This window comes from Saccopteryx bilineata, chromosome 7, assembly GCF_036850765.1.
Source record: "Saccopteryx bilineata isolate mSacBil1 chromosome 7, mSacBil1_pri_phased_curated, whole genome shotgun sequence".
Classification (NCBI taxonomy): Eukaryota; Metazoa; Chordata; class Mammalia; order Chiroptera; family Emballonuridae; genus Saccopteryx; species Saccopteryx bilineata.
The window spans coordinates 80755334-80779807 of record NC_089496.1 but is presented as its reverse complement, the minus strand read 5'-3'; the positions used below and the strand labels follow the sequence as shown (position 1 = coordinate 80779807).

Here is a 24474-nt window from a genome sequence, read left to right as displayed (position 1 = left end):
AGCAAAATACAGAAATGTCTTCTTTTACTGTTCTTCAAGAATCTGTTTTTGAAGAATCAAATTCATGTGAACTGTTTCTTAAAGAAGTAAATTGAAATCTTTTAAACTTTGTGTAACAGGAAATTTGTGTTTAAGGGAAGTTATGCTAGGATTTCCTTCACTTAAAAACCTGAATGAAATTCAAACCAATGGAAAGTCCAGGTAGAGACCGTGTGAGTAAAACTTCCTGGAATTAGAGACAGCCTTACCCTGTGTCCCCGCCAGCTGCCATGATGAGAGCGAAGCCCTGGCAGAAGAAGGCCATCGTGGCACCAGCTCAGCTGTTCTAAACTTCTCATTTTGAATGGCAGCTTGGCCTACACAGGTGGTTCTTCACCTCTTGGGAGCTCATGGGCCCCTTTGAATATCCAATGAGACAATGACAAGGATGACAACAACCATGAGATAATGATGATGGCAACATTATTTGGATTATTAGGCAGCAGGCATTGCTCTCAATGCGCATCATGTATTAATCCATGTACTTCTCACAACAACCCTAGACGGTAGATATTATTTTCCCACCTTTGAAGACAGGAGAATAAAGGATCACGGAACTAGTAAATGGTGGAGCCAGAGTTTGTACCCAGATAGTCGGCTCCAAAGCCTGAGTTCTTCATCATTATATCACACTGCATATCAACACAAACACACACATTTTTTTTTTTTTGTAAGTTCAGGGATTCACAGAACTCTTGAGGCCCATCCACAGATGACCTAGAGGTGTGTAGTCACTAAGTTAAGAACCCTTTGGCCAAATGGTCTCTAATCTCCCCCTCCTTCATTTTGGGAGCCATATAATGATCCTAGGAGGCATAGGAAGGCTAAACCGTTTCTCCCAGCTGCTGTCTCCGCCTTCTTTCTAGTGAGTCCATGGGCCTTGGGCCAAACCCAAGGAACTGCTTTGAAATTTAAATCCCCCTGCATTCCTCATGGGAGTGAGGAGAGTCTTAACTGGCACATCTGATCTACCAATGCCAGATAGAACCTACTTCAGCTTAAACCTGCTCATACTGTGGAGTCAGTTAGGAAATTGGTGTGGTTTGAAAGATGGAAACCGATTATAAATGACTTTGACAGTCCGAAACCTAAAAAGCTGTTCTACAAACTCTGTTTTACCTTTTGTTTGTTTGTTTTGTTTTGTTTTGTTTTTTAGATACACGTTGCCTCTCTCGGAAGGAAAATCGAATGTCACAATGCTAGATACTCAGATCCGAAAGCTGCGGTCTAGATCTCTCTCCCAGATTCACGAGGCAGCGGTGAAGATGAGGTCTGAGGCCACAGAGGTGACGTCCTCACTGGGGGAAATCGAAGACTGGCTGCACAAATTAATGCAACTGACTGAAGAGGTAGGACTTTTGAACTGCGTGAATGTCACCGACGGAAGAAGGACTCTATGGAATAGCACAAGGATAGAGATGGTGATGGGAAAATCTAGTCCATTACCTTTGATATTGACCAGAGCTGATGGGCAATGAGATCAAGCAGTTACTGGGATGCTAACGGGTAATAGGGGTGGACATCATGCTGTCAGGGGAGAAGAAGAATTTTGAGTTGGTGGTCCTGGAAAGGTCTTAGAGTGTGCAACTCATTGACATAATCATGACATAGAGAACGTTTCAAGTAGAATGATAAATCCAGATATGAACTAAATGCCACCTTTGGTTGGAATTGGGGAGACTTGACGTTGAATCTGGATCTAGCATGGGTGACATTGGGCAAAGTATTCAAACTCTATAAGCCTCGGTTTCCCCATATGTAAAATGGACTCACTATACAACATATTTCGGTAAAGATTAAGGAGGCTGATGAGTGTTAAGGGCTTAGCATAGTGCAAGACACACAGTGAGTGCTGGATAAGTTTTGACTGACATTAACTTCTGTGGACTGGAAGAACAAGGGAGTAGAGGGCCCTTCCTACTGACTTTCAGAGATGCAGTAGGGGCTAATATATTTGTAAATCAATATACATTGGAAAAAACACACATAATTACAGATAATTTTTATTTTCTCCTTTCTAAGCTTTGTTGCTTTCAAATGTTCTTTTCTTCTTTTATTCAGTGAGAGGAGGGGAGGCAGAGACAGACTCCCACATGCACTCCAACCAGGATCCACTTGGCTAGCCCAGTAGGGGGTGATGCTCTGCCTATCTGGGGCATTGTTCTGTTGCTCAGCAACTGAGCTCTTCTTAGTGCCTGAGGCAAAGGCCATGGAGCCATCCTCAGTGCCCAGGGCCAATTTGCTCCAATTGAGCCATGGCTATAAGAGCAGAAGAGAGAGAAGTGAGAGAGGGAGGGTTGGAGGAGCAGATGGGCTCTTCTCCTGTGTGCACTGACTGGGAATCGAACCCAGGACATCCATATGCAGAGCTGATGCTCTACCACTGAGCCAACCAGTCAGGGCTCAGATTTTCTATAGTGAATCTGTATCACCTTTATAATCAGAAAAAAAGGAGATATTTGAAAACTAAGTGAGTATTTCAGATTTGGCAAATACCAGCAAATATAGTATGTCCGTAAAGTCATGGTGCACTTTTGACCGGTCACAGGAAAGCAACAAAAGATGATAGAAATGTGAATTCTGTACCAAATAAAAGGAAAACTCTCCCAGTTTCATACCTATTCAGTGCAGTTCGATGTGGGCTCACGCACAGATTTTTTAGGGCTTCTTAGGTAGCTATCCCGTATAGCCTCTACAGACTCGTCACTGACTGATGATCTACCAGAACGGGGTTTCTCCACCAAACTGCCGGTTTCCTTCAACTGCTTATCCCATCAAGGAATGTTATTCCTATGTGGTGGCGCTTCGTTATAAACACGCCGATATTCACGTTGCACTTTGGTCACGGATTCGAATTTAGCGAGCCACAGAACACACTGAACTTTCCTCTGTACCGTCCACATCTCGACTGGCATGGCCATGGGCTGCTCTGCTGTATACACGGTGTTACCTCATCATCTGCGCATGCGCACATGCTGCCCCATCATCCTACAGAAACTGGGAGGGTTTTCCTTTTATTTGGTGCAGATTTCACATTTCTATCGTCTTTTGTTGCTTTCCTATGACCGGTCAAAAGTGCACCATGACTTTACGGACACACTGTACATGACATCTGTAACCCTTTCAGTGCTGCCGATGGCTTCCTTCAAATGACGGGCCAGATAAGTGAGGGTATTTCCTAAAATACCTATCAGAGCCCACCGAGTTGGCAGGGCTTTTGGCAGGTGAAGCTCCCCCCCCCCCCCATTTCCCTCTATGCCCTTTGGCCAGCCACAGCCTGCTCTTACCCCTGTGAGCTCACAGTGTGGTCCTAGAAGATGTGAGACTCAGGAATGTGAGACAAATAGCCCTAACCATAGTGTCTCTTTGCCAGAGTGGAACCCTGATGGGCCAGCCTGCACTTAGACTAACTCTAGCTTTGCTTCCTTTTCCATCATCCCACGTGACCAGCCGCAGAACAGCATGCCTGACATTATCATCTGGATGATACGGGGAGAGAAGAGACTGGCCTATGCGCGCATTCCCGCACACCAGGTTTTATACTCCACCAATGGGGAGAACGCATCTGGGAAATACTGTGGGAAAATCCAAACCATCTTTCTGAAGGTATGGCTTCATACCCTGTGATGTGAGGTACTCAGATGCAAAACCCAGGTTCCTAAGAAGGGGCTCCTTTATCATTGAATGGCTAGGGCACTCGTGACCAATTCCAGCCCATTCTGGCCCCTTCTTCTGAGGTGGTAATTCCCAGACAGTGGTCTGAGGTTTGCTGGCATTCAATCAAGGACTCTTGGAGACGTCTTTGTGGCACTGATATTAACATGGCATTTGAATTTTCCACTGATTTCTAAAGTCTCATGCAAAGCAATATCTTTATTCCCTTCTCTTCTAGGGAGTGTTTGGAAGTGGGGGAAGAGAGAAGTTTATATAGATAGTCCATGGAATTGATTCTCTAACCAAATGTGTTCTCAAATTGAAAAATTTTGAGAATTATTACTTTAGGGCAGGGGCTCTGGACATTTTTAGAATCCTGGACTCCTTTGAGGCTCTGGTAAAAGCCACTGGCCCCCTCCTCCAGAAGCATGCGCATCTCGCATGTGTCCAGTGTTTTGCGTATGATTCAGGAATGTCAGAGAACCCGGAAGTCCATCCCAGGACCCCGGATGAAGAACTGCTCTGTGTGCACATGGAGAACCAAAGGAGACCCTGGGGCTGGACACAGATCAGAACAGTTCCCAGTTTTGCCGTTGGCATCCCTCTCCTTTGACCAACCTCAGCTGAGTTCTTGGGATTTGGAAAAGAGGAATAAAAAGCAAGAAGAGGAAAATACAGTCAGGGGAGAGTGTTCTTTTAAAACAAGGAGATATTTGCTAACTTTTAATAAATGTACTCATCGCTCTTTAATCAGGAGGGTGAAAATAGAACCAGAATGATTACCTTCTTTCAAGTACCTCTTGGCACCATACATTTTACTTAAGATAGAACCACAATTATAATTGACCTCAGCAGTTGGTGGAAGCAAACTGATTAATAAATAAAATTTCACAGGGGGTGAGAGAGGAGGCAGAGTGGTTTTCTCTGTGTTAAAATTTAGAACTCAGTGGATAAACAGTAAAATGCTTTTAAGAGAATGTTTTCTATATTTTGATTTTGTTAATACTCATTATCCAGTTGAGGGAATTATTTAATTCAGTGAGATTCTTTTTTGGTCTTGGGATACCTTTCCACACACAAGAAAATAATTTTACAAAAATTGTTGAAGACCCCAGAGAGCTTTTGTTATGCGAGTTGTATCTATTAATATTTCCTGTAATAGAAATTAAAGCTGAGACATTTAAACATATATTTATTAATTTATTTTAAAATAACAATAGTAGAGCCATTACATGTTAACATAAGTCCCATGTTTTTATAAAATATAACTGTACTTATTTTTTTAAATCAGAGAGCAAAGTGATACTACGTTTCATTGTTGCAAGCCTCTTTAATGTCTGGCTTCACAGAAATGTAGCTGCATTCCCATATCTGTTCTACATTCATTCTGATGGAGTAAGTTGTTTGGTTGAGCTTATAAAGAGAATCTGAAATAGTTTTTTTGTTTTATCTTTTTTGAAGCTGGAAACGGGGAGAGACAGTCAGACAGACGGGCATGCGCCCGACCGGGATCCACCTGGCACGCCCACCAGGGGCGACGCTCTGCCCACCAGAGGGCGATGCTCTGCCCCTCCGAGGCGTCGCTCTGCCGCGACCAGAGCCACTCTAGCGCCTGGGGCAGAGGCCAAGGAGCCATCCCCAGTGCCCGGGCCATCTTTGCTCCAATGGAGCCTTGGCTGCGGGAGGGAAAGAGAGAGACAGAGAGGAAGGAGAGGGGCGGGGGGTGGAGAAGCAAATGGGCGCTTCTCCTGTGTGCCCTGGCCGGGAATCGAACCCGGGTCCCCTGCACGCCAGGCCGACGCTCTACTGCTGAGCCAACCGGCCAGGGCAAGAGAATCTGAAATAGTATGTTGTTTGAAAAGGGAGGAAACCTTTTCAGATAATTGTGATTCTCGTCTCATATGCAACATCAAACTCCACAAGTGGTAGCTTTTGAAAAGTTAATTGCAATGTGGAGTCTGAAACCATATTAATGAACTTTATATTCTCTGCTACATTAAGATCCATTGGCCTGTCTTGTACTGTGAATGGCTTTTTTATCCATGCTTGGTTTTGTAACATGAAACATTGACCATTTGGAAAATATTGGCTCACTGAGGTATGCAGATCTTCCTAATGTTGACACAATTTATCAGACAATAGTACAAAATCACATTTATCAATATCACATGTAAGAAAAAGCTTTAGGTACCTGGAAGCTATCAAGCTCACTGTGACAAATACAAGTTTTTTTTAAATTCTTATTTTTACTTGAAAGCCTGAATTTTATCATTGGTTAACGAAACACAGTCAGTTGTTATCCTTGAAAGGAAAGGCTCATTATGGTAATGTTCAGGAAGACATCTGCCCCACACCCACGTTTATTTGTCAATCACTCTTTCAAGTAAAAATGGTATTTTGTTTTTTTTGAAAAGGTTCAACAATTGCATGAGCTTTTTCTTCAAGACATACATTTGTTAATATGCATCAGAAATACTTTGTGTGTACTTCCAATTCATCACACAAAATATTAAAAAGATGGACTCAAGGATCATCATTTAATAAGACTGGTATTTTTACTGCTTTATCAAGGGAATTCTTAAGTAACGCTGGCATTTTATTTTCTTCACGGAGAGTGATGAAGGAAACAATTACTACCGAAACAGTTTGGCACAACTGCCTTGATTCCTGCTACCGTGCCTGGAGTTCCATCCAGCACAGTTTTTTCACCATCAGTGCAAATGCCAATTCAGTGAAGAAGACAAGTAACGTCTCAGCATTATTAGGAAAATAGTTTTGACCCATGAACTGCCTGAAAATGTCTGAAGGACACACAGGGGACCATGGATCACACTTAGAGAATGACTTGCTGCTCTGTTATTTTCACTTCTGCCGTAGGCCAGTTGGAAGTATTTTAACTGCGCAAACATAACGTTAGACTGGTGAGAGCAATGATTACATGTTTGGTCTGCTTTTGGCTTGAATTTAATATGTCCACCGTAATGTATCATGTTCTTGTGCATTTCACAGTACCCACAGGAAAAAAACAATGGGCCGAAGGTGCCTGTGGAGCTGAGAGTGAATGTCTGGCTGGGCTTGAGTGCTGTTGAGAAGAAGTTCAATAGCTTCGCAGAAGGAACGTTCACTGTCTTTGCTGAAATGGTATATTTAATGTCATCACTCTCTTTTCCTTTTTGTGGGGGTATATTTACTTTTCATCCTTAGGGATAATGTTTCCATATCTAAAACCACCAACAACCTCATTACTACTGTCTAAAATCCCAGCCAAAGGACCTGAACCTGAGGGGACAGGAAAAGATTGACTTGAGATTTTATTGTCGACATTGGGACACAGCCCGAGAATGAGGGCACTGGAGAGGTGCAGACCTCGAGGAGCTGGTGTGGGCTCGGGAGTCTTTAAGCCACAGGACTCATTTCTCAAGGAGAGGAAGCCTCGGGTGGGTCTGCCCACGGGCAAAGAAAATGCTGCCTGAATATTTAAAAAGCAATGGAGATAATTTGTAAAATGTTCACTGAGTTAAAATCCACTTAGTTATGAAAAGTCTCATTACAATTAAACAAATGAAAATAATTTTCACAAATTTTACAGCTAAAAGCAGAGTTCTTTGGAGTTGTTTCTTATATACTTTTTTTTTTTTTTTTACAGAAACAGAGAGAGAGTCAGAGAGAGGGATAGATAGGGACAGACAGACAGGAACGGAGAGATGAGAAGCATCAATTATTAGTTTTTTGTTGCAACACCTTAGTTGTTCATTGATTGCTTTCTCATATGTGCCTTGACCGAGGGCCTTCAGCAGACCGAGTAACCCCTGGCTCAAGCCAGCAACCTCGGGTCCAAGCTGGTGAGCTTTGCTCAAACCAATGAGCCTGCGCTCAAGCTGGTGACCTCAGGGTCTCGAACCTGGGTCGTCCATATCCCAGTCCGATGCTCTATCCACTGCACCACTGCCTGGTCAGGCTTTTATATACTATTTTTAACTTATAGTGCTTATATATATAAATTTATTAGATGTATTTAGTGGGTTTCTTCTGGTAATTTTCAGATGATCTCCATTCTTCTGCAGATGGGCTTTCATGCTCAAATAAACAGATTATCTTCTTTCTAGCTAATCTGCACACATTTTCTTTCTTTATCTCTTTCTCTCTCTTCTTTCTTTATTCTTTCCTTCCTTCCTCCCTCCTTTCCTCCATTCCTCCCTCTTTCCTTCCCTTTCCTCCTTCCTTCCTTCCTCCCTCCCTCCCTCTCTTCCTTCCTTCCTTCCTTCCTCCTGTTCTTTCTTTCTTTTTTGTATGTGAGAGAGACAGAGAGGAAGATAAGGACAGACAGGCAGAAAGGAAGAGAGATGAGGAGCACCAATTCTTTGTTGCAGCACCTTAGTTATTCAGTGATTGCTTTCTCATATGTGCCTTGACCAGGGGGCTCCAGCAAAGTGAGTGACCTCTTGCTTAAGCCAGCAACCTTGTGCTTCAAGCCAGTGACCATGGGTCATGTCTATGATCCCATGCTCAAGCTGGCAACCTCATGCTCAGCTAGATGAGCTCAAGCTTAAGCTGGCAACCTCAGGGTTTTGAACCTGGGTCCTCTGTGTCCCAGGTCGATGCTCTGTTTACTGCACTACCACCTGGTCAGGCTACACATGTTTTCTTGCTGCCCAGTACTAAAACTGACAATTAGTTCAGGGTAGGTTCTGATCTACTTGCTGGACAGAAACTCATGGCCATCTTCTGTTTTTAATTTTTATTTATTTAGCAGTACCTGGCACATAAATACTTATAATTTTTATTTTTTATTTATTCATTTTAGAGAGGAGAGGGAGAGACAGAGAGAGAGAGAAGAGAGAGAGAGAGAGAAGGGGGGAGGAGCTGGAAGCATCAACTCCCATATGTGCCTTGACCAGGCAAGCCCAGGGTTTCGAACCGGCAACCTCAGCATTTCCAGGTCGACGCTTTATCCACTGTGCCACCACAGGTCAGGCCCATAAATGCTTATTGGATGAATAAATAACTATTTGACATCCATCCATCCATCCCTCTACCCATCCATCCCCCCATCCATCCATCCATCCATCCCTCTACCCATCCATCCCCCCATCCATCCATCCATCCATCCATCCATCCCTCCATCCATCCAAGCTTTAGGGACTGGTAGCTTTATTCCAGACATGGAGGTAGGTGCTGAAGGTGATGAAGAAGCCATGCCCTGTGCTCAAGGATCACATCCTTTGTTGTAATGATTGTGAAACCAAGTGTCTTATTTAACATGCTCACTGCCAGAGCCTCTCCAGGATTCTCATTCTGTAGCTGAGCCAGGGGTTGGCACCAAAGGCAATCCCTATGTGGGCACAGAGGGGCATCGGTGGGCCGCTCTGAGAAACAATGGAACGCATAGGAGACACACAAAGTCCTTACAGCACAGGCTTAGAAGTGCAATTGGAGATAAACAGAGGGTGTGCTGGAGGTTGCACAGGATGTCCTATGTGGTGGATATTGATGTCTAGTCAATGGAGAATGTGACGTAGACGGCATCAGGGCACACACAGGAGAAGTTTGTTCCTGCATCCCTGAAACATTTCTTGGCATGCACCTAGCTTCTAACTCTGTGGCTGGAGATAAGCTTAGCACTGAGCAAGGACCGACCAGTCCAGGGCTCCGTTTCACCCTTTCGACATCATCTAGATCCTTCCCTGCAGAGAGTGAGCTGGAGTGTCAACTCATATAAAGAGATGACCCACCCATTTCATTTGTTCTGTGTGACTCTAGTTCCTCCAGATTCTAACAGCCTGTGAGTACCAGTAGGGGCATGTTAATAACAATCATAGAAGCTTCACTGGTTCTTACTGTCCTGTGCTAATGATGACCTCTACAAAAATCCCTCTGCAACCCAGATCTCTCTACAAAATCCCTCCCTGTGTTACCATTTCTTTTACGGTTTGGACTCGCAAGGAATAGGACACATCAGATGAAAGTAAATGGGCAGAGGGCTGAAACTCAGAAGCGGAATCAGCCCCGAGAAACTGCCCCACTGCATATTTATTGAGTTCCAAAAGCCACAGCTCAGCAGATAAAACTAGAAAGCTACAAAAGCCTTTTTTCCCAACCATACCATCCCCAATCCTGCACGTCTACTGTTTCCTTCATGATCGAGGTCACGAGAAGAATCAGAGTCTCAGAGTTTATCAACCATAAAGGACATCTGCTTCTTGATGGCCTTCCTCCAAGAATCCCGCGTGCTTGCATTGAAGTAACCCCAGGCCAGTCTCCTGTTAGGGTTAACACACTCCGAGATCTCCTCCTGTTCTCCAAGTCACCCCTGCTCTGCAGTTAACTATCGTTCATATTTGTGCAGGGCCTTTCCCTTCGTCCCTGCCTCCGATTTCTGGAAGTCTCTGAGTTCACACGTGCTAACAGTCCTTCCCCAACCCTGCTGGGTAGAGGTCACAGCCTCAAATACACGTGAGGCCCCTTTCTCCACTGTTGCTGGTGTCCTTCTATCTGCGCCAAACTCCTTATCTGGATTTTCCTAGAGCCATGCTGGCTTCCAAGCAGAAGTAGGAATGCCCTGCTCCTTCATTCCGTGTCCTTGTCACTGGGAACCAAAGTGTGCCCATGCCCTCAAGTCTGGCAGCTCCTGTGACAACAGCTCCTTTAGCTGTTCACTCAAGCTCATCTTCTCTCGGAGCTCAGAGCCAATATCTGAGACCAACACTATTGTGTTCCTGAACCCAATTTCCCCATCGGGGCCCTCCTCCTATCACCTACGCAAATCATCTTCTCCATGAGCTCATCTGCAGACGAACGAAGATTTTAGCTTGGACCCGAACAGGGACACTCTCTCTGAAAATTTAAATCTTTTTGATAGATGACATGGTAAAAGGCAGATCACTGTAGATTTAACAATTCTAACTTAGAAAGTAGTACCCTGTAAACCGGAGCCTGCCATTGCCCCTAAACCTGCTTCCAGAAAGGTCTTGATCTACCCAGCAATGCGGAGGAAAGCTCAGAACCCTTAGGCCCCATAAAGGCTGGGTACTAAACAGCCTTCATGTTTCAGCGGAGTTCTTTGAGGACTGCCTGGGGAATGCAGCGTCAGTTATACATTGTTTCTAGAGGAAATGTGCCCCAACTTCTAGGCAACAAGCTAACAAATAAACTTGGAAGCCTGCACATTCGTAAACTGAGTACTTTTTGTAGGTATCTGAAAGATTAGGTTCAGAGGACAATGTGGAACCGTATGAAATAATAATAGAAAACACCAACATGATACACCACTGTTTTCAAAGCACTTGAACGATCATTTGCACACGTGAACTCTAGAACAACTTTAAAAGAAAGATAGTATTGTATTAGCGCCAGTTTCCAGAGAACACAGAGTCTTAGAAAGCTGAAGGACTCAGCCTAAGTTACATCATCAGTAACAGCCCAGGTTTGGTCTGTACCTTCTGAGTAGAAAGCGTTTTCGCTTTTCTATTACTGTTTAGCCTAAGTCCTGAGGGACTTGACATTTTATAGGTTGGTTCTGGTTCTTGCTCTCTGATGGTGTTTCTTCGTTTTTATTATTTTTTTTAATAGTATGAAAATCAAGCTCTCATGTTTGGAAAATGGGGCACTTCTGGATTAGTGGGTCGCCATAAATTTTCTGATGTCACAGGAAAAATAAAACTCAAGAAGGAATTCTTTCTACCTCCAAAAGGCTGGGAATGGGAAGCAAGCTGGACAGTCGATCCTGAAAGGAGGTAAGTTTTCCATTTTCTTAAAAAAAAAATGATACGGCAATGACATTTTTTTCCTAGAAATTCATAAATGAATCCTCTCCATTATTTTTTTTGATAATATTTATGTAACACCCAATGGGCAGGAATAAGTCTATAGAAATTCATAAAAACTTGAAAGATGTCATCAGTGTTTCATTATAAGATAAACAAATACGAAAAAAGACCCTGGTACTAGCATTTATTGGCACACTTATTATGTGTGAATGTGTCGAGCCATGTGCTAAGCACTGACATCATCTAATTGAATCTAGCCTACAGCCTGACAAGATAAGTAGGGCCAAAAGTTATCAAAGATCTGAGAGTTTTTGCCTTCCTGTAAGCTTAACAAGGTCACCTGCCATAGTTTCATAGACGCTAAGAGACACAAGACTCCTGATTCAGAGACAGAGGAGTTTATTGCCCACAGCAATAACAACACCAGAGAATTAACATTTACTTTATTTCTCTGAGCCCCAGTTCCTACAGGCCAACAATAAGACAGTCAAATGACACTTGCACATGCATTGGATCATGTACCAGGAGGCAACCCTGAGTTTAAGGAACTCAGATATTTTATAATGCATAGTAAGCTTGTTGGCTCTTTGCTCCAGACACACTGTCTCTGTCTTCCAAAGTTGTTTCCCCATGTAAACATCCTTGAAAAGATAGTCTATAACAAAAGTAAGGGGGCCTGTGTGCAGAAATGCAGGAGACAGACAGGCATATATCTCCCAACAAATAATAGTATTATCTCCACTTTAAAGATGAAGAGACTGATACCTAGAGAGATTAACTAACTCATCCAAATGCACACAGGTTGTAAGTGTCACAAGTCTAGCCTGGTGACTAAAACCATCACTCAATTCTTATGCTGGATCCAACATCTATAAGGAACAGTAGAGGCATCACTTGACGTGGGTGACTTGTATGGTACATAAGTTATATCTCAAAAGCTATTGTTAAAAAGGAAAAAAAAGAAACAGTAGAGTGCAGCAAGCAGGTTTCCCCTGGAGTCTGGAGGAAACCAGAGCCTGGTTTCTGAGTGTTGCCAACAGCATCAGGGCCAGAAAGTGCCTCTACTCTCCACTTCGTGACAACATACGTGAGTTTGGAGGAAGCAAGCTTGTGAACTTGCATTTGAAGACGTCAATCTAGTTTGCAATCTCTGTCCACATTTGTTTCCTGCAATCACACAGGCATTAGGGAAGGAGGGAAATGAACGTGCTGGGTCTGGTCTGTCAAGACCCAGTTTTTGCACAGGATTGCATTTAACCCACGGCAGCTTACTTTGGATTGAGTTAGGGTTGCTAGTAAGGAGAAAGGAAATGAGATTTGAATTGGACCGAGGGAGGAAGGTTAGTGAGGACAGGGAGAGGCAGGGGGCATTGTGATTGGAAATTGAGCAGAAAGGTCAAAGCATTGTCAGGGCTGGATGGGACCTCGCGGGCAGCAGCCAGGTCTCCCGTTCCCTTCTCTGGGGCCCAGGAAAGTGATGGATGAGCCCAGTGTATACAAATGGCTGGGAATATTTGTTTTCTGATGTCTTTCCAGTGCTTGATTCTAGGGAAGAATACGCAGGGAAAAGATGGGGGGACGGAGGAAAAAGAAACCTCACTGGAGCGGATACCTGGCAGGAGATTTAAGTCAAAGTTGGAACCTCTGTACTTTCTTCTATGGGTTGTCAAAATAGTTTCATATCCAAGAGGAAAATTGGCATGGCAGTGAGTCAGTATAGATTTCCCAAGTGCCCAGATGGAGTTTGGAGTCTTACATAACCTGGTTTGGCTGTCTACCGAGGAAATATCCAGAAAATTTAAACTCCTCCCTTCAGTATGTGTTACACAGACTGAGCAAGCCATGAGTAAAAATTTCCACGCTTGACCTCATGAGACCCTCTCTACTCCATTTTTAAACATAAGGTGAATGAGGAAGGACAACTGTCTAATCTTTTGAACTACTGGCCAAGAGTTTTGCTGAGAAAAAGTTAAACAGCCCTAAAATGAAACAGATATATGGACTATGAGGTCCCTAGAAGAAGCTGCCCACAGTTCTTTTTCCCAGTCCCCACCCTAATTGCTGAAAAGTAGCAGCCCTGTTAGTCTGAGGAGTTCTTTATAATTTAGGTCTCATTTTTCCAGCAGGCCCCTTTGTCAAAGGAATGTCAAAAGCTATTAGGACGAAAGGAGTTTGGAATAGAGAACCCACAGGACTAGAGTGAGGAGGGAACTGGTGCTGCCCCCAGGCTGTAGATGGTTCCAGACCATTGGAAAAGGCTGAGGTTGTCGTCTATCATTTCTCCCTTGATAACATGAGCCTTACATGCAGCTTGCTGACAGAAGCAGATGCGGGCCACACGGAGTTCACAGATGAAGTATATCAGAATGAGAGTCGCTATCCTGGGGGTGAGTGGAAACCGGCTGAAGATACCTACACTGATGCGGTGAGTGGTGTGCTCCCAAGACAAAGCCTTACACGTTAGTTCTTTGGACCCACAGTCTGTGAATCCACTAACCACAAGGAGAATCCATTTCTCTTTCTCTTCTGCTTCATCTCATGTTCTGAATAGCCATGCATTCATAACAAACCACACAAGTACACCTATAATTATTTTCTGTATAAAAGACTTTGGGCTTATTTAACTAGATGTTGGTGCATGATAAAGGTTGGATTGTGCAATTTTTTTTTTTTTTTGTCTGAAGTTGGAAACGGGGAGGCAGTCAGACAGACTCCCACATGCACCCGACCGGGATCCACCCAGCACACCCACCAGGGGGCGAAGCTCTGCCCCTCTGGGGCGTCACTCTGTTGCAACCAGAGCTATTCTAGCACCTGAGGCAGAGGCTACAGAGCCATCCTCAGCACCCGGGCCAACTTTGCTCCAATGGAGCCCTGGCTGCGGGAGGGGAAGAGAGAGACAGAGAGAAAGGAGAGGGGGAGGGGCGAAGAAGCAGATGAGCGCTTCTCGTGTGTGCCTTGGCTGGTAATCAAACCCAGGACTCCTGCACGCCAGGCCAATGCTCTACCACTGAGCCAACTGGCCAGGGCCGGATTGTGCAATTTTTTTTGTAAATATTTATTTATTATTTACCTAGTTTTAAAAAGTCATTACAAATTGAAGGTTCATGTCATTAAAATATTCAAACAGTCGAGAAATTTAAGAAGACTGAAATTTCAAGCATCTTTTCTGACCACAGTAGTATAAAACTAGAAATCAACTATAATAAGGGGAAAAAACCTGAAAAGCAATCAATAACATTATTAAATAATGAATTGATCTACATTGAGATCAGGAATAAATCAAAAGTAATCTAGAAACAAATGAAAATGAACATACAACAACCCAAAATGCAATTCTGAGAAGGAAGTTCATAGCCTTACAGGCATATGTCAAAAACAAGAAAGATCTCAAATAAATAATCTAACTGTACATCTAGAAGGACTAGAAAAAGAATAGTAAACAAAGCCCAGAGTAAGTAGAAGGAAGGAAATGATAAAGATCAGAATGGAAATAAATAACATAGAGACTAAAAAAAAAAAATTTCAGCTGATTCTTTGAAAAGATAAACAAGATGGACAAACCTTTAAGACTCATCAAGAAAAAAAGAGAGAAGAACCAAATAAATAAAATTAGAAACGAAAGAGAAGTAACAACTGACACGAAAGAAATACAAAGGATTGTAAGAAAATACTATGAACAAATATATGCTAACAGATTGGACAACTTGGGTGAAATGGATAAATTCCTAGAAATATACAATCTTTCAAAACAGTCAGGAAGAATCAGAATACCCTAATAGGCTGATTACAACTAATGAAATTGAGGCAGTAGTCAAAAACTCCCAACAAAGAAAAGCCTCAGACCAGACTACTTCATAGGTTAGGTGTATTTTACCAAATACTCAAAGAAGTTAACACCTACCCTTCTCAAACTATTTCAAAAATTCAAGAGGAAGGAACACTCCCAAACTCCTTTTATGTGACCAACATAATCCTAATCCCCAAACCAGACAAAGACACTATAAAGAAAGAAATCTCTAGGCCAATATCCCTGATGAACATAGATACTAAAATCCTCAACAAAATACTAGCAAACTGGATCCAACAGTACATTAAAAAGATCATAAACCATGATCAAGTGGAATTTATTCCAGGATGCAAGCTTGATACAATATTTACAAATCAATAAACATGATACATCACATAAGAAAAAAGGATAAAAGTCACAAGATCGTATCAATAGATGCAAAAAAAAGCATTGATAAAATCCAGCACCCATTTATGATTGAAACTCTCAGCAAAGTGAAAATAGAAGGATCATTCTATTATATCTCAATATACTAAAGATCATATATGACAAACCCACAACCCATCATAATGGGCAAAAACTAACAGTGTTTTCCCCAAGGTCAGGAGCAAGACAGGAATATCCACTTTTAACACTCTTATTTAACGTAGTTCTAGCCACAGCTATCAAACAAGATGAACAAATAAAAGACACCTAAATTGGGAAAGAGGAAGTAAAACCATCATTATTCACAGATGACACGATATTGTTCATAGAGAACCCTAAAGACTCTACCAAAAAACTACTAGATCTAATAAATGAATTTAGCAAAGTAGCAGGATACAAAATTACTATCCAGAAATTGGTGGCATTGTTATATACCATTAATGAATTATCAGAAAGAGAAATTAAGAAAACAATCCCATTTACTATTGCAACAACGACCAAAAATAAAGTACCTAGGAATAATTTAACTGAGGAGGTAAAAGTTCTATACTTGAAAAATTATAGGACATTGAAGAAACAAATTGAAGAAGATACAAATAATTGGAGGCATATATCATATTCATGGATTGGAAGATTAAAGTGTCCATACTATCCAAAGCAATCTACAGATTCAACTCAATGCCTATTAAAATACCAATGACATGTTTCACAGATATGGAACAAATATTCCAAAAATTTATATGGAACCAAGAAAGACTGTATAACAATCTTGAGAAAGAAGGACAAAGTTGGCCTGACCAGGCGGTGGCACAGTGGATAGAGTGTTGGACTGGGATGCGGAAGACCTAGGTTCAAGACTGCAAGGTTGCCAGCTTGAGCGCAGGCTTATCTGGCTTGAGCAAAAAGCTCACCAGCTTGGACCCAAGATCGCTGGCTCAAGCAAGGGGTTACTCAGTCTGCTGAAGGCCCGCGGTCAAGGCACATATGAGAAAGCAATCAATGAACAACTAAAGTGTCGCAAAGAAAAACTGATGATTGATGCTTCTCATCTCTCTCTGTTCCTGTCTGTCTGTCCCTGTCTATCCCTCTTTCTGACTCTCTCTCTATCCCTGTAAAAAAAAAAAGGACAAAGTTAGAGGTATCACAATACCTAATATCAAATTATACTACAAGGCCATTATAATCAAAACAGCTTGGTACTGGCATAAGAAGAGACATATAGATCAATGGAACAGAACAAAGAGCCCAGAAATCAACCCACACCTTTATGCTCAATAAATATTTGACAAAGGAGGCAAGAACATACAATGGAATAAAGACAGTCTCTTCAATAAATGGTTGGGAAAATTGGAAAGGTACACGTGAAAAAATGAAATTAGATGGCCAACTCACACCATACACAAGAATAAACTCAAAATGGATAAAAGACTTAAATGTAAATCATGAAACGACAAAAAATCATAGAAGAAAACATAGGCAGTAAGCTCTCCAACATCTCTTGCAGCAATATATTTGCTGATTTATCTCCATGGGCAAGTGAAATAAAGGACAGGATGAACAAATGGGACTATATCAAACTAAAAAGCTTTTGTACAGCAAAAGAAACCATCAACAAAATAAAGAGGAAACCCACTGAATGGCTGAACATATTGGCCAATGATACATTTGATAAGATATTAATTTCCAAAATATATAAAGAACTTATACAAATCAATACCAAGAAGATAATCTAATTAAAAAAATGGGCAGCCTGAATAGGCAGTGGCACAGTGCATAGAGCGTCGGACTGGAATGCAGAGGGCCCAGGTTCAAAACCCCAAGGTTGCTGGCTTGAGGTCGCTGGCTTGAGCATGGGCTCATCTGGCTTGAGTGCTGGCTCACCAGCTTGAGTGCGGGGTTGCTGTCTTGAAGCCCAAGGCCACCACTGGCTTGAGCAAGGGTTCACTCGCTCTGCTGTAGCCCCACCCCTGCTGTCAAGGCGCATATAGAAAGCAGTCAATGAACAAATAAAAAAGAGCCACAACGAAGAACTGATGCTTCTTATCTCTCTCCATTCCTGCCTGTCTGTCCCTTTCTGTCCCTCTCTGACTCTGTCACAAAAAAAAAAAAAAAGGCAAAGAACCTAAATAAGCACTTCTTTGAAGAGAACATACAGCTGGCCAATAGACATGTGAAAAAATGCTCAAGGTCACTAATCATCAGAGAGAGGCTAATTAAAACCACAATTTTTTTTTTTTTTTTTTTTTTTTTACAGAGGCAGAGTTAGACAGGGACAGACAGACAGGAACGGAGAGAGATGAGAAGCATCAATCATCAGTTTCTCGTTGCGCGTTGCGATTTCTTAGTTGTTCATTGATTGCTTTCTCACATGTGCCTTGACCGCGGGCCTCAGCAGACCAAGTAACCCCCTGCTGGAGCCAGTGACCTTGGGTCTAAGCTGGTGAGCTCTTTGCTCAAGCCAGATGAGCCCGCGCTCAAGCTGGCGACCTCGGGGTCTCGAACCTGGGTCCTTCCACATCCCAGTCCGACGCTCTATCCACTGTGCCACCACCTGGTCAGGCTAAAACCACAATTTGATGAATGGCTTTCATCAATAAATCAACAAACAAGTGTTGGCATGGATATGGAGAAAAGGGAACCCTCGTGCATTGTTTGTGGGAATACAGACTAGTGCAGACACTGTGGAAAACAGTAGAGTTTCCTTTAAAAAATTAAAAATGTAACTGCCTTTTGATTCAGTGATCCCACATCTGGGAATATATCCTAAAAATTCAAAAAGCTAATTCAAAAGAATATATGCACTCTTATGTTCGCTGCAGCATTATTTATATAATAGCTGAGATCTGTAACAGCCCAAGTGCTCATCAGTAGATGAATAGATTAAAAAGCTGTGGTACATTTACCATAAAAAAAGAAAGAAATCTTACCTTTTGCGACAGTATAGATGGATCTGGAGACTATTATGCTAAGTGAAATAAGCCAGGCAGAGAAAGACAAATATCATATGACCTCCTCACTCATATATGGAATCTAATGAACAAATTAAACTAATGAGCAAAATAGAAACAGAGACATGAATACATGGAACAGACTGACAGCTGTCAGGGGGGAGGGGCTGGGGAAATGGATGATAAAAGGTGAAGGGATTAAGCAAACAAATCAAAAGCATATATACACAAACACAGACAACAGTGTAGTGATGGCCAGAGGAAAGAGGGTACGGGTAGGTGCAGGTGGGCAAAGAGAGTCCTGGCTTGGTGTGATGAGCACATGATACGGTGTGCAGATAATGTTTTATTGAGTTGCAACTTGTACCCCAATAAATTCAAATAAAAAATAAAATATTCTGCCTGATGGGGCGGTGGCGCAGTGGATAGAGCATTGGACTGGGATGTGGAGGACCCAGGTTTGAGACCCTGAGGTCGCCAACTTGAGCGCAGGCTCATCCGGTTTGAGCAAAGCTCACCAGCTTGGACCCAAAGTCGCTGGCTTGAACAAAGGGTCACTCGGTCTGCTGTAGCCCCATGGTTAAGGCACATATGAGGAAGCAATCAATGAACAACTAAGGTGCCGCAACGAAGAATTGATGCTTCTCATCTATCTCCTTTTCTGTCTCTGTCACAAAATAAATAAATAAATAAATAAAATTTAAAAAATATTCAAACAGCATAAAAGGAAATAAAAATTAATTCATCTCCATGATTCTTACTCAACCCCCCACAGGTCACCACTGATACACATTTTCTGTTCATCTACATGTATGCAACTCCCTCCCGCCTCAGACACACACCCAAATAAATCTGTATGCAGTCCTACAACTTGTAGTTTCCACATAACAATAAATCTTGGAATCTTTTGATATCGATACATATAGATCTTTTGTACCTTTTTTCTTTGCTAATGCTGTTATTATAAAGCTTTCTTTTTCTGTTGCTGTTCATATATATTAACCTTTATTAGAGAAAAGATAGTTGTAAAAGTAGCTCTGAAATATTTATGGACCCCAAGAAAGACATTTTTTCTTTAAAATCTACATTTGCTTTTTTTTTTATCAGACTTTGAAGTCTTAATTTTGGCATTTTTAATAAATGTTTTATTACAAGTTAAAGAAATGGGTTATATTAGATCAGTGCAATTCTACCAGTATTACCTTGCTCTAATGGAGCTTTTAAAATAAATACCTCCAGCCTGATTAGGCGGTGGCGCAGTGGATAGAGTGTCGGACTGGGATGCCGAGGACCCAGGTTTGAGATCCCGAGGTCACCAGCTTGAGCGCAGGCTCATCTGGTTTGAGCAAAGCTCACCAGCTTGGACCCGAGGTCTCTGGCTCAAGCAAGGGGTTACTCGGTCTGCTGAAGGCCCATGGTCAAGGCACATATGAGAAAGCAATCAACGAAAAACTGCTAATTGATGCTCCTCATTTCTCACTGTTCCTGTCTGTCTGTCCCAATCTATCCCTCTCTCTGACTCTCTCTCTGTCTCTCTAAAAAATATAAAAAATAAAACAAAATAAATGCCTCCAAGTCTTTTATTATGTACCTAGTATAATTTAACCGATTCTCTTTTTTTATGGACATATAGGATTTTTTTTTCAGTATTGGTTTTTATAAGTGATGTGACATACTACTTTTTACTCACTTGTGAAAGTTTCTCTGTAGGTGAGATCCCTAGATTGGCTCGATCAAGGTTTCTGTGCATATCAAGTTTTGATAAATGTTGCCAAGCTAATTTCAAAGAGGTTGTATACATTTATATTTCCAGCAGCAGCATCTGAGAGGGCTGTTTTCTAAACACTCACCATCTCACTTAAAAACGGTACCCTGTTGCTGTGTTCATTTTCACACTCTTAGTTTAAAGTGAGGCTGAATATTTCTCTATGACGTGTTTATGGACCACTGTTATTTCCCTTACTGGAAACTTTTGTTCATAACACTCCATCAGTTTTTATGCAGAGCTGAAGTCAATATTTAACATAAACTTTCTTCAATCTTACATGATCGGATTCTTCAACCTCCTGCACTGTTACCTCATATTTGAAAACGTGTTTTTCATGCTTTATTGATTTCTAATGGTTCTTTCCAATATAACCCATCATAAAAACAGCTGTACCAGCCCTGGCTGGTTAGCTCAGTGGTAGAGCATTAGCCAGGAGAGGGGATGTTTTCAGTTTGATTCCTGGTCAGGGCACACAAGAGAAGCAACCATCTGCTTCTCCACTCCCTCCTCCCTTTCTTCTCTTCCTACAGCCATGGCTTAATTGGTTTGAGTGCATTGGCCCTGGGTGCTGAGGATGGCTCTGTGGAGCCTCTGTCTCAAGTGCTGAAAATAGCTCAGTTGTGAGCATGGCCCCAGACAGGGTTTCCAGGTGGATCCTGGTCGGGGTGCATGCGGGAGTCTGTCTCTCTATCTCCCCTTCTCAGACTTGGGAAAGAAAAAGGAAAAAAAAGTTGCACCATTTTATAATATTAAATTAAACCATATGAAACTGCTGATATTTTATCATTTTTGACCTATAAAAATAATTTCCCATGGTTCAGCATAACATATTCCCTAATCCTAATGGTAGAAACAGAAAGTATTCTAAAACAACAACAAACAAAACAAAACAACACCTAATTTTTGTATAGCAATTGTGCCTAAATAAAGATTAGAGATTTTTCTAAGATTGATGTCTAAGAGGATATCTCAGTTATCACGTGAATACCATAGCTAAGTGTGTGGAATCATCTCATGTGTGGAATCATATCTCATCTTTGCATCTTAGTTGACATTATAACCTAGTTGTAACTCTTCATTTTCTGTTTTCGTTTTTTAAAGAACGGTGATAAAGCGGCATCACCCAGTGAGCTCACGTGCCCTCCAGGTTGGAAATGGGAAGATGATGCGTGGGTATATGACATAAATCGTGCGGTGGATGAGAAAGGTAACCTTTTCTTTTAGGTTAGTTTTAATTTTTTAAATTACAGTTGACATTAGTTTCAGGTGTACAAGACAGTTGTTAGACATATCAGTGGAGGGATTCAAATAATTTAACAACCGGTTCTCTGCCTAATGACCATCTTAAGTATAAAAAAAAAATACACTGAAAGATAGCTTATTATTTCATGCATTTAATACTTAAATAAAAACAATAAAAGAGGTACACAAAACTAGATTATAAGTATTAAAATATTAATGGAAAAATATTAAGTAATACCTGACAAAAAACAATAAAACTTAAATAAGTTATTTCCGTATTGCTTCTTGATTGGCGTCCTCACTTGCAATTTTTTTCACCTATGGGCAGAATGAACATGACTATGAATGGTTCAAATATTCTGTTGCACAGGTGAACATTAAAAAAGAGTAAAGAATGTAAATTTGTGATTTCCACTTTGGATGGCTACCCAGGCGCCCGCCTTAGAGAAAACCTTGATTACAAGTGCCATTTTATTTTATTTTAAAATTTTATTTAGAAAATTAAATTTAACAGGGTGACATTGATCAATATGAGTACATGGGTTTCAAGTAAACATTTCTATAGCATTTGAATTGTTGATTATGTTGTTTACCCATCACCCAAAGTCATATCATTTTCTGTCACCTTTTATTTGTCCCTCCTTACACCCTCCCCCCCACCCCCTCCCCCCACCTCATCCCCTATACCCTCCTCTCCCACATCCCCCTCTCCCTGGTAACCACTGCACTTGTATCCATGTCCATGAGTCTCAGTTTTATAACCCACCTCTGTGACATCATACCGTTCTTGGCGTCCTTCGATTTACTTATTTCACTCAGTATAATGTTCTCAAGGTCCATCCATGTTGTCATAAATGGTACTATGTCATCATTTCTTATGGTCGGCTAGTATTTCATTGTATATATGTACCACTTCTTTTTTATCCAATTCTCTATCAAGGAACACTTTGGTTGTTCCCATTTTTTGGCCACTATGAATAATGCCGCGATGAACATGGGGCTGCATGTGTCTTTACGTACTGATGTTTTCAAATTTTGAGGGTAGATATCCAGTAGAGGGATTGCTGGGTCATATGGTAGTTCTATTCTTAGTTTTTTGAGAAATTGCCATACTTTCTTCCATAATGGTTGTACTCATTTGCATTCCTACCAACAGTGAATGAGGGTTCCTTTTTCTCCACAGCCTCTCCAACACTTGTTATTACCTGTCCTGCTGTCATTGTATAATATAGTTTTGATTTGCATTTCTCGAATAGCTAGTGAAGATGAGCATCATTTCATATATCTGTTGGCCATTTGTATGTCCTCTTGGGAGAAGTGTCTGTTCAGGTCATCTCCCCATATTTTAATTGAATTGCTTGCTTGTTTGTTGCTGAGCTTTGTGAGTTCTTGATATATTTTGGATATTAACTCCTTATCAGAGCTGTTGTTTGCAAATATCATCAACCATTCAGTTGACTGCCTATTTGTTTTATTGTCAGTTTCTTTTGCTGACAATGAGTCAGCAAGGTCCATGAGTTTAGTACCTATGTTTTCTTCTATGTTTTATTATTTCAGCTCTTATATTTAGGCCTTTGATCCATTTTGAATTAATTTTTTTAATTAATTAATTTATTTATTTTTTACAGAGACAGAGAGTGAGTCAGAGAGAGGGATAGACAGGGACAGACAGACAGGAACGGAGAGAGATGAGAAGCATCAGTCATTAGTTTTTCATTGCGTGTTGCAACACCTTAGTTGTTCATTGATTACTTTCTCATATGTGCCTTGACCGTGGGCCTTCAGCAGACTGAGTAACCCCTTGCTGGAGCCAGCAACTTTGGGTTCAAGCTGGTGGGCTTTTACTCAAACCAGATGAGCTCGTGCCCAAGCTGGTGACCTCGGGGTCTCGAACCTGGGTCCTCTGCATCCCAGTCCGACGCTCTATCCACTGCACCACTGCCTGGTCAGGCCATTTTGAATTAATTTTTGTGCAGGAGGACAAACTATTCAAGTTTCATTCTTTTGTATGGTTGTTTCTAATGTTCCCAGCACCACTTATTGAAGAGGCTTTCTTTTCTCCATTGTGTGTTTTGGGCTCCTTTGTCAAAGATTATTTGACCATATATATGTGGTTTTATTTCTGGGCTCTTGAGTCTATTCCATTCGTCTGTATGTCTGTTTTTCTGCCAATACCATGCTGTTTTGATTATTGTGGCTCTATAGCATAATTTGAAGTCAGGTAGTGTGATACCTCCAGCTTCATTCTTTTTCCTCAAGATTGCTTTGGATATATGGGTTTTTTTATGGTTCCATACAAACCTGGTGGGTTTTTGTTATATTTCTTTTTAAAAATGGCATTGGGATTTAATGGGGATTGCATTTAATTTGTATATTGCTTTGAGTAATATGGCCATTTGAACTATGTTGATTCTTCCAATACATGAACATGAAATACTTTTCCATTTCATTGTGTCTTTTTCAATTTCTTTCAATAATGTTTTGTAGTTTTCAATATACAGGTCCTTCACATCCTTTGTTAAGTTTATTCCTAGGTATTTTAATTTTTGTTGTTGTTGCAATTGTAAAAAGAAAAAAAAATTTTTTTAGTCTATTTTCCAAAGTTGCATTGTTGGCGTATAAGAAAGCAATAGACAGACTTCTGTATATTGATTTTGTATCCTGCGACTTTACTTGTATCGGTTTATTGTTTCTAATAGTTTTTTGGCGGTACAAGTGCCATTTTAACAACTGGTTCACCAAACTCAACAAAAAATTAGGTATCGGTTCTGCCAAACCGGTGCAAACCAGCTGAATTCCACCACTGATTTATATACCTTATGAAATGATCACCCGATAAAT

General features: G+C 41.3%; 1 protein-coding gene across 7 annotated transcripts in view; it reads left to right on the top strand.

The window, feature by feature from the left end:
* MYOF (myoferlin) overlaps positions 1–24474 on the top strand; it is a 187010-nt gene that overhangs the window by 105801 nt on the left and 56735 nt on the right. For all 7 annotated transcript variants that reach the window (XM_066240064.1, XM_066240063.1, XM_066240062.1 and 4 more), the window contains 6 exons: positions 1196–1388; positions 3490–3645; positions 6703–6834; positions 11263–11426; positions 13770–13884; positions 21493–21598. In XM_066240064.1, the coding sequence (XP_066096161.1) occupies positions 1196–1388; positions 3490–3645; positions 6703–6834; positions 11263–11426; positions 13770–13884; positions 21493–21598 (866 nt within the window). The remainder of the gene's footprint in view (positions 1–1195; positions 1389–3489; positions 3646–6702; positions 6835–11262; positions 11427–13769; positions 13885–21492; positions 21599–24474) is intronic.